At 43.9% G+C, this 11,355-nt stretch overlaps 1 protein-coding gene across 2 annotated transcripts in view; it reads left to right on the top strand.

Annotated features, from left to right (window-relative positions):
* Window positions 1-1,271: 1,271 nt before the first annotated feature.
* RALGAPA2 (Ral GTPase activating protein catalytic subunit alpha 2) overlaps window positions 1,272-11,355 on the top strand; it is a gene marked incomplete at both ends in the record, with an annotated part of 234,696 nt that continues 224,612 nt past the window's right edge. For both annotated transcript variants that reach the window (XM_080931325.1, XM_080931324.1), the window contains one exon: window positions 1,272-1,377. In XM_080931325.1, coding sequence (XP_080787451.1) covers window positions 1,272-1,377 — 106 coding nt within the window. The remainder of the gene's footprint in view (window positions 1,378-11,355) is intronic.

Genomic DNA, 11,355 nt, shown 5'->3' with positions numbered 1-11,355 from the left:
TGCTGAGTTGAAGTGTGTAGGACTGCTTTATCATCTTATTTCATTTAATGAGTTTATTGAGTGTCTGTAGAGATCAAATACCAAGCTTAATACAAGAGTGTGGACATTTCTAGCGCTCACCTCCACTAGAGAAAAAGACACTTGAGATATGCCTATTTGGATGAAAATCATGTGACTGGACTCTAAGCTTCAGGTACTTGGTAATAACGCCGAAATGCCAAGACTTGGGGGGAATCCAGATGCTAATAAACAATTAGTCAGTTCTCTGATAAGAAATCATTGAGGGTCTTAGGCCTTAAAGTCTTGCTTCAGTAAACAGGCATCTGCCCTTAAAAAGCATATTGGCCCAAGAGTCAGGTCCCTCAGGTTCTATTTCTGGTTCTGTTACTGGATTGCTATGAGGCCTTGCATAACACACAAACTCTTTCCGCAAAGCAAGAGACAAGACTGACCTCTGCACTTGAGATTGGGTTCCAGGTGCCTTGGGGACTGACTGGACCTCACTAGAGAACAGGCCCACTTTTCTCTGCTGCCAAAACCATTTACTTTAGTGTGAAATTAGAGCTTCAATTTTGACAGGGCCACAAGTGCTTTGTCCTGATCCTTCCAGTGAATACAGAAGTTAAAAAAAAAACAAAACTATAAATAGTTTAAAATTTAAAAGTCCTACAACTTTTCTTACTTGGTGTGTGTCTGTGAAAGAGAGAGAGGGAGGGAGAAAGAGAGAGGAGACTGTGTAAGAGAGGGAGAGAGAAAGAGGTGCACAGGAGAGTTTCAAGGGCGGTGTCTAGCACCTCTACGACTCTGGAAAGCAGGTCGCAGCTCTTCGTCTTCTGGAGACTACAGTTCCCGGAAGCACCTGCGACCCACATAGGGGCGGGACCTCGCGTTCCTTGACGTATGGAAAACACAGCAATCTGATTGGAGGTCACTGCGCAGACTCGAAGCTGGGCGCGCGTCCCCGCCAGGTCTCAGGCTCCTAGCGCGTGAACAGCCCGGGTTGTGCGCGTGCGTCGCGCCGGAGGGCGGACCCGAGACAGCGCTGGGGCGGGGCCAAGGGTTTCGCGTCGACACCGCCTTCCTGCCCCGCCCCTGACCGTTCGGCCCGCCCCTCCTTCCTGGAGCCACCGCTGAAGCTGAGGCGGCGCAGCAGCCTGGAGGGGGGCGGCTAGTGGCCGGAGCGACACGCGCCCGGCGCGACCCTATGCAGTGATTCGAGTGGCGCAGGCGCCTCCTGCCCCGCCGGCGGGGCCCAGGCTTACGGCGGCGGGATGTTCTCCCGAAGGAGCCATGGAGATGTGAAAAAGTCCACGCAGAAGGTGCTGGACCCCAAGAAGGACGTGCTGACCCGCCTGAAGCACCTGCGGGCGCTGCTGGGTGAGGCGTGGGGCTTGGGCTCTGGGTCAGGGACGCCTGCCAGTGGGGCCGGCTCCCTCTCGCGGCGTGGGCCTGATGGGGTCTCAGGTCCGAGTGATGTAGGGAGCTGGGGATGGTGCGCACCCGACCTCTGCTAGCCCAGATCGGGACCCTTGAGGCATTGTTCCTGAAGGCAGTACATTGGCCCTGGGCGCTGCTCTGTCGTCCCAAGTGTAAACTTAGCCAAGATTCTCATTTGGGCGCCTAGCCTCGGGTAACCTCAAGGCCAGGCACAGAGGTGACTATACGCCTTCCTCTCCAGGAAATAAACCAAGCACAAGTGGCGCGGGCGAGAACACACACACACACACACACACACACACACACACACACACACACACCTACCTCTCTGCCACCTCCCTCTCCCATCTTAAAAATTTAATTTTTTGACAGCTTGGGTTAGACCAAGACCTCATGTGTTCCCATCACAGACTTCGCTGAACCACCATCTCTCATTCACTCTTCTTTTAAAATGTTGCCATGTTTGAGTGTAAGACTTTAGACAAGACTGATTTCAGTGGCTCCCAGGGCAGATTAGATGTCATTTCTTTTCCCTTGCCCTTCTCTTTTAAATTTACATTTTTGGAGGGGAGGGTGGAAGGGTCTGGCTGAAATAGTTTCCTTGGGTCTTTGATGTGAAGGGGGTTCTGCTCTGAGGAAGCTAGGCTTTTCTTGGGTTCAGGAAGGCTGCTTCTCCCTTATAACCAGAATGACAACCATTACTCCCTCTTGTCTTCCCTTTTTATGGCCTGCAGGGTGGAGGTGCTGCGGACCTCTACTGGGTGGTTTTGAAAGCTCTCCCCTGTGGGTGTGAAGTGATGTGCTGTGTGGCTAGGCTAGTTTTACTTGGGTCTAAGTCTGAACTTTTGTTCAAGGTAGAAACCCCTTTGCTTGTCTGTGCACAGGCTTATCTGTATTTGGGGGACAAGGAAAAGATACCTTTCTTCTACACATATTTACTGTTGAAACAATAATAGTAATAATAATAAAAAAACAGTGTTTTAAAATTTTTAGACCATCTGTCACTTGAGAAAATAGGGCACAAAAGAATTCATTTTATAGGTGAGAATTTTACGCATCTTGTTAATGAGATTAAGAGTTGCTAATTACTTCTATTTATATTGTGTAAACTATGTCTGAGTGGGGGGCAGGCCAGTCAACCAGCCAACCAGTGAACCAACCAAATGTAAAACTCAAAACCATGACTACTGCCACAAAACTACCCCAACCTACCAGATTTTGACTGTTACTATCTCAGATTCCCAGATATTACATTTAATGTGTTCAGTTTATAATGAATAAAAATCAGTTATTGTTAGAAGGATTAGTTTCTGGACTTCTGAAAGCAAAATGAGGTGTTCTTGGTAAGTTGAACTTTCTCCTTCCTGTACTGAAAAACCCAGGTACACAATGCTTTGTGTTGGGTCCTTAGTATCTGATTAGTTCCTGCTGCTGGGGCATTCTTGATAAGGGAGCACTGAACAGTATTTTAAGGCATTTGATACTTTGGAACTTTTTCTGTGCTGAAGAATTTAAACCTTTGTTCTGACCAAGAAGGCCAAGATTAAGTTGGCTACATTTTATAAAGACAGAAAACCTAGATCAGAGTAGTTTCTTAGAGATTCACTGTCTTTGTTACCATCCAGAGAAAATGGATACTTGCAGGTCTGAGTCTCCCTAAATTCTCCCCTAAGATGTGTGTCTCCTTGCAGCTGCAAGGGGCAGGGATAGGCTGTGAACTTGGTTGATGTCATCTCTTTATGCTTTATGATTTTATTTTTTAAAAGTGTGTGTGTGTGTGTGTGTGTGTGTGTGTGTGTGTGTGTGTGTGTGTGTGTGTGGTGGGCTTTGTGCCAGTGAGTGCAGTAACCTTAGAGGCCAGCAGACAGATCCCCTGGGGCTGGGATTAAAGGTGATTGTGGATTGCTCTGAGGGACTACTGGAGGAGCAGGTGCTCTTAATCTCTGAGCAGTCATTCAAAGATAAAATTTGTTTAAAAATACTGTTTGTAGTGCGGAGTCCTTCCATGTTTCATTAGGAATACTTTTGTTGTTGATGATGGCCAAGTTTCCTTTATGTTCTACTGTGATCTTTAACTTTAGGGGCTCACTTTTTTTCTAAATAAAATTTGAGGGATTCTATACACACAGACTGGACCTAGGCCTCCTGCTCATATGTAGCAGATGTGCATCGTGACCTTCATGTGGGTCCTGAACAACTGGAACAGGTAACAAAAGCTGTTACCTATCTGTGGGCTGTGTTCTACTAGCTGGGCTGCCTTGTCTGACCTCAGTGGGAGAAAAGGAGCCTAGCCTTGCAGAGACTTGACATGCCAGAGTGGGGTGTTCTCAGAGGGGTTCCCCCTCCTCAGAAGAGAAGGTGTGGGGAAGGGGAGGGAGGATGGGGAAAGGATCATGGTAGGGAGTGACAGAGAGAAGGGCAGTGAGCAGGAGATTAAGAGAATATGTTTAAAAAATTAAAGTAAATTAAAAACATTGAGGACTTCTAGCCATAATATTTGGTATAAACTTTTGCTTCACAACTGTAGTTTGAAGACTTAAAAGAAAACTCTTGCATTAAAGTATTAATTCCTTTTTTTTTCTATTGATTTTTCTATTTAATGAAAATGAGATTTTTTTTATTTACATCTGGGCAAAATACATTTCTTTTCTTTTTCTTTTTTTCCAACTTTATTTTAAATAAACAGAGATACATGTACAGATTTTTAAAAGCATTTTTGCATAAAACTATATGAAAATATTTTTGTCAGTACTTGATTTTTTTAAAGGTTTGATAATATGCATTGAAATCTTACTAGTTACAATGAGCATAAAGTACATATAAAACAAAACATAACATGGAAATAGTCAAAATTTTCTTGGTGTGTAAAGATTAAACCTGACGATTTTTAAATACCAAGAATTACATTTGTAGCTCTTGAATTATTGATGATTTAAAGTCCAGGTGTATTAATTCCCATAGCATAAAATTTTTATCTGGCCGTTACCTTTAAAAGAGACAAAGTGTTATTAAACTGAATAGGAGTGAAGTGAATGTGAAGGTAACTGAAGGGAATGAATTTAATTGGCATGCACATGCTGTATGTGTGTCAACGCTTGCTCTTCACTCAAGTGAAATAGGGCTAGTGTGTTTTCACGTGGACGGATGATGCTCCTGCAGCTTGTCACTGCCACTTGGAGCTTCACAACTTGGGGCAGTACCTAGCCTGCCCTTGAACCTCAGCTTCACTCCCCTGGTAAATGGATACTGTACTGTGAGAGCGTCCTACGTAATGACGTCAAATGACGTCAGCTTGGAGCACGCATTTACCAGATTCTTCTTTATCGCTTTCCCCCCACCGTTAATAGGACACATATTTTAAGAGGTATTTTCTTCGCCCTTCTTTTTGTTTTATATATTGGTGTGGCCTTTCCCTCTTTTTGAAAACGAGTTTTACTTGAGATAACTTGTGGAGCAGTGGTTAACCACGGAGAGTAGAATGTATCTGAGGATTATGATAGACTCCAAGTCAGTGCTACTTAGATAGTTGTCCTGACTGTATTTTTAAATTGACTCTCGCATGGCTTGTGTGCGTCATTGGGAAGAACAGGAGATACTTCAGTTCTCCTTATGCTGCTTACGTTATCATCAGGAAAGTAACTGAATAAACTAAACAAGCGCCCCTCCCCCACAGCTCCTGCCTATCAAACGGGTGATCCAGCCTTTGCGAGGGGCATTATCGTTGATTTGAGATCAGTCTGGGTTGCAGAGTAGGTTCTATGTCAGTCAGGTCTACAAGATCTGTTTCAAAAGACAGTAAAAAAGTGTAAGGCACATATATAACTTAAAAATCTCTAGAAAGTACATTTATGATATAAAAGAAGCAAGGGAAATTAATTTAAATATATTTTATTTAACCTAATGTTTGTTTGTTTGTTTGTTTATATGTATGTGAGTTAGACAACTTTTGTTGTCTTCAGACACACCAGAAGAGGGCATCAGATCCCATTACAGATGGTTGTGAGCCACCATGTGGTTGCTGGGATTTGAACTCAGGACCTCTGGAAGAGCAGTCAGTGCTCTTCATGGCTTTACAGTTGTTTTACAACTGTACTTTGAAGACTTTAAAGAAAATTAGTGCATTAAAGGATTAATTCCCATAACTGAGCCATCTCTCCAGCTTCCTAACCTAATGTATCATATCAGCAGGTACTAGTAAAGGCTAACAGACGCCTCACAGTGCTTTGTCTATATGAATTATTTGAAATGCAGCGTCGGTTATACAGTCAGAGCACACGTTTGTCCTTACTAGCTACATTTCACATGCAGCACCAAGCTATGGCTGGTGACTATTGGTAGTAGGACTTGAGAGAGCAGAGGGACAGGGTAGGGTAGTCCCAGCCAGCAGAAGATGGAAGAGTTGTTAGTAGATAAGCATATGGCAGTGGTGCAGGAGGGTGGCTCTCTCCTGTATCCACCGAGAGTTAGAGCACTGGACATACAGATGCTCGTGTACAGCCATGTATAGCTCAGAGTTAAGAGGTGTTCTGACAAGCAAACTTGGTGGCCCAGATCAGAGAGGATTCGGCTTGCTTGAGTTGGAAGCTTAGACCTACCCTTAGGTAGGAGATTGTGTAGAGACTTTTTAGCAGGCCATTAAGGAAGACTTGAGAACTGCCTGTCTCCTAGGAATACCAGAATAATGGAGAAGGGAAGACAGAGGCAAAGGTTCCTGGAAAGAGTTATGTCGGGGGAACAGCAAACAATGGATTGTTGGAAGAGGAAGGCCAGGATGAGAGATAAGAGCAGCAAGAATTTGTGATACTTCAAGTACAGTGGGCATTTCAAATGCTGGCTAAAGAATGATCAATAGGAGTTAATTTGGGATTGGAGGCTGTGACATTCAAGATTATTTAGAGGTCAGCACTTGGCCCTCAGATCTGTAAGAAAATATTTTGTTACAAATGCTCTTTACATTCATAGAGCAAATTATGGCATTCTAAGTCTTCTTGCTTTAGATGGGGCAAGTTCACTTACAACTTTGGATGCTGCCTTTCATTTTACTCATATTTATTTTGTGTGTGCATGAGTTACACGTATGTAGTCTGTGCAGACTCTTATGTGCCTGCATACAGAGATCAGTGGACACCAGGTGTCCTGCTCTGCCATTGTCTACCTTCTTCCATTCAGCTTAAGACAGGATCTCTCAGTCAACCTGGAGCAGGTCCTCTGTCTCCACATTCTCCACAGCATGGGTTGCAGGGATGTGTGCAACCATAGGTGCTGGGGATTTGAACTGGAGTCCTGCATCCTTGAGTAAGCAAGTGCTCTTACATACTCTCCTAGCTCTCTCTCTCTCAACATATACATATATGTTTAGTATTATATATATGTAGATATATGTAGTTATTACTGTTCTTCATGTTTTGTCCCTCACAGTTTTAGTTTCCTACATTTGTGAGCACTGCCTTCCATAGTCCAGTAGCTTAGGCTGGCCTTCAACTCTCCATCTTCCTCTCTTTATCTGATGAGTTCTGGGATTACAGAATTGTGTGGTGCCATTCTCAGCTTTTTCTTTCTCTCTCCCTTCCTCTTCCCTCCCCTCTCCTTCCTTTCCCTCCTGTTTCCTCCCTTCCCCTCCCCTCCCCTCCCTTCCTGCTCTCTTTCCTTATCCTCCTTTCTTCTTCTGATAACAGTAATACTTTTCAAACCATCTGGTATTGTTTCCTTAGAGTAGACTTCCCCTTTTCACTGCAGTGTGACTAGCCACACACCCCTTTTTACAGTTTGATGGTCGGTGACCGGCATTTGGGATCTTGGGCGTGTCATAGATGGAGCTAGGAAGGTGCAAGGGCTCCTAGCTGATGGTGGGTGTGGCAAGTTTGATGTACTACAGGTCAAGTGTGAGAAAAGAAAGGTCCAAGTGGAATGTCTGGGATGAGATTGTGGTATGTGGGGTTGGGAATAATGAGAGGATAGAAAACTGTGATATGATTCTTCATTATGATGAACTCATCGACTATCCCCACAACTGTGATGAAGGTAGTGCTCCCACTTCAGCCTACAGCAGAGAAACTGAGGCGCAGTAAGTTAACCATTTGTCTACCAACTCCCAGCTGATAAGCTGATACTCATATCCATAATGCTGGCCAGCCTAGTGATAAAAGTCTTTAATTCAAACTACTCCGGAGGCCGAAAGAAAGTTCAAGGCCAGCCTCGGCAATTTAGTGAGATGTACTCAAAATAAAAAGTGGGGGGAAAAGCTGATGTTGTGCTTCTGCTAGGTATCTGATTCAGAAGGGTGTTTACACATCAGAATAGATATTTATACACCAGAGTGAGTGTTAACACATAAACAAAGCCTAGCAGGTTTGCCTGCCTGGCAAAGTCTCTGTGCCGTTTGTAGCTCTTATTCTGGTCTGTTCCAGGAGATCAGGAAGTTCCTATTTGACCTGAGCATGGCAAAAGTTTTTTTTTTAATAAAAGGCTCCTTTTGTGCTTTCTGATTCAGTTCACTGGGTTCTGTGTGTAGGTAGTGAGATACTTGCAGACAGTAAGTCTATAAGTTTAAAAGACTGGGAACTGTAGTTTCAGGTCCTTGCAGACATTTTTTGATCGCTTTTAGTTGTCCAAGTTAATGCAAAATGGCTTTGCCTTAACGCTTTGATTGCTTGTTTCTCATCAGTCACTAATACGGTGTATCTGTAACCTCTGGAATGTAAAGTGAACTTTGTGCACTTGTGTGACCCCTGTCTCTAGGATTCAGGCTGTCTAGACACGAGAAAGGTGAGCCCAGGGCCACCATCTGAGCTGAGACGCTCTGTGTGTGATATCTGAGAAGGATGCTTTCCAGTGCCTTTTCTGAGAAGAGACTGTGTGGGCCCTAAATACTTTCCTATAAATATTTATAATTTGGATGTCTATTTGTTGATAAGTACTTTACTCCTGGGCAAGCCTAAGTACTTCCTGTTGTTTATAATACTGATCTTTGGTCTCCAACTGAGTAAAACAGGTATAACTATAGCAACGTGTGTGTGTGTGTGTGTGTGTGTGTGAGTGTGTGAGTGTGTGTGTGAGATTGTGTGTTGTGAGTGTGTGTGTGTGTGAGTATGTGTGTGAGATTGTGTGTGTTGTGAGTGTGTTGTGTGAGTGTGTGTGATAGAGATAGAATTTTAAAGTTGGTTTTCAAAGTAGCAATTGATTCCATTTATAACTTGAAAATTTTTTTAAAGAACAAAGTGACTATACTACTAAACTAAGAATAATTAATATGTAAATGTAGTAAACAGTTACTTATCAAGTTGTATTATCCTTGAGATTTAAAAAATTCAATTTGGGAACTTGGTTTTGTTTTATTTAGTGTTTGGAGATGTTGTGCAATTGTGCATATGCCGTCTATGTATTCAGATCGTATGGTATAAGATCAGTGTTCAGAGCTATGGAGGTGATCGCCATGCAGGGAGGAGCTCCAGCCCGCCTCCTGGAGGGCTCAGGAGTGCTTACAGAGGAAGGGCAGGGCCTGATGATGATGGACTTCGCCTGCTGCAGGAGTGGATAAGACATTGGCAGAGAACAAAGCTTTACCAAGACTCCTTTTCTGCAGGGCACCGAGGAGTTAAGTATACTATAGCTTTCTTCCTGGGTATAGGCAGACCGGGACAATTGGGATGTTTGAAGCAGAAAAGGTGGATATCTTCTCTTAAGGAAGGGTCTGGGAGTCCCAGCCTCTCCTAACATTTGAAACCCAGACGCCAAGAGAAAAGCAGTCTTTGTCCATTTGCAGTGGAAGCTCTGGGAGGTACCTGGTCTTAGTCTCCCCACTGTTTGGAAACCACATGCCTTAAGTGAACCCCGTACTCAGAGAGGAAGCCTTCAGAGATGGGGCTGAGGGAGCACTATAGATACTGTGAGAGCATGTGTATGGGTCCAGCATGTCTATGCCAGTTCCACCTTTGAGCTGCCCAGTTGCAGAATTAATCTCATCCTGCTTTTGCTTTATTTAGCTAAAGGCATGTCTGGGCTTTGCAGCTAAAAGCTGACGCGCTAATAAGCGGCAGTCCAGACTGAGACTGGACAGGGGAGGTGTGAATTTTTAGTATTCTTTAAAGAGCCATGGGAATTTGAGTTGGTAGTAGGAGGAAGAATTAATAAGAAGGGTGTGGTGTGCAGAGGGATGGGGTAGAGAAGAGCTGGAGCTATGGCTCAGCAGATAAGAACACTGACTGACCAGGCGTAAAGACTTGGCTTCAAATCTTTAGCATCCATAGAAGAGGCCCAGCTCTAAGTAGAGTAGAAACAGAAGTGTTGGGGTTGTTGGCCACCAGTGCAGCTCCAGGTCAGTGAGCGTCCTTTTCTCAAGGGAATAAGGAGAGTGGTAGGACACCCAACAGTCTCCTCCGACCTCCAAGCAAGTAAACAGGCATGCCCGCACACACATGCATACATATACATACATACATATGTACATACAGCTCAGACACATGTACACACAAGCATCCCAGAGGGGAGGTGGGCAGGAAAAGGGGCTTGATGGGAGGATGCCTCTTCATTGGAGAACTATTACAGGGAGCAAAATCGTAGTACTGGATGACAGAGATGTGGACAGAGCTCTTATGACATACTCTCTTCTCTGGAGGTCAGTGGTGACATCTTTGAGCCAGCGTTCTTGCTGGTGTAGTGATAGGAACTTGGAATGTCATACTCTGCCTTCTGTGCCATGTATCCTCTTAAAATAATGAAATTTGGCAACATGTGAGGCTCGCTTCTGTTCTTTTTCAGAGCAAAAAGGCCTTCAGCCAGAAGGGGGGAGAGCGTGTAACATGAGCTTGTTTGGCAGAGCAGATGTCACCTTGCCAGCTCTGCCACTGTGTGTTCACGTGCTCTGTGGTGGGTGTGAGGTGGGACACGCAAAGCGACATGACTTGTGGCCCGCTGTAGGAGTGCTGAGAGTGTGGGGTTCTTGTGCCTGCTGCACACAGTGGGACTGACTGGCAGCCCTCTGCGTCCATCGGTTTCTTCCAAAGCTGAACTCTCAGCCCTCACGGCTGGGTAATAAACCTGGCTTGTTTTACTTCTCATTGGCCACCTCTGCATTTTCTCTTCATCCATGCTTTTTGTGTTCTGCCTCACCTTCCCCACTAAATGAAGCTTATGGCAAACATGGCTGCTTCTTGCTCATGTTCCCAGAGCACATGTTAAATAGATCCCAACCTCCTGTCACTCCAGATTCAGGCATACCTCTGGCCTCCGTGGGCACCTACAGTCATGTGATTACTCCCTTCAATAATTAAACATAATGAAAATGCATTTAAAACATTAAAAACATTCCAAAAGAATATTCATTTGGTACACTGTTCCCAGTAATGCCAGTTTTTTATGCATATTTATTCATTTAATGCCCCCAAATGAAATTTAGACATTTTATAAATAAGATAGGGAGAATATATTTATTATATAGAATATATATTTATTATATAGAATCATTTGGATTATCATTTAGATTTGAGTTGGGAGGATCTAACTACTCATAAGACTATTTTATAAAAAATTGAGAGCCTTCCTGTCCTAAAGATGTTTTTTACTAGTGAGAAGATATCAGCACGTTATTTAAGGCCATGGGTTAGCTTCCCCTTGTGTGGGTGCATTTATGATCAAACCAGACCTCGGTGCCCAAGGAGAACAGATGTAAGGAAGCAGTGTTCCTGTGGGCAAAGGGGACAAGTTATCCATGTGGGTAAACTGAGGCTGGGTAGTGAGGAATGGCTTGGATGATGCTCCTGGAAAAAAAATAGAAATATTGTCAGATTTTAAATTTACAGAACCCAAAACTGACTGTTCCCTTTCCTAGCTGGAGAGAGAAAAAAAACCAAACCAAACCAAATCAAACAATAAACCCCCAAACACCTTTTTCTTTTTTAACAATGAAATCATTGAAAAGTA

The sequence above is a fragment of the Micromys minutus genome (assembly GCF_963924665.1).
Source record: "Micromys minutus genome assembly, chromosome: 17".
NCBI classification, from domain to species: domain Eukaryota; kingdom Metazoa; phylum Chordata; class Mammalia; order Rodentia; family Muridae; genus Micromys; species Micromys minutus.
This window is presented reverse-complemented; position numbering and strand designations above follow the sequence as displayed.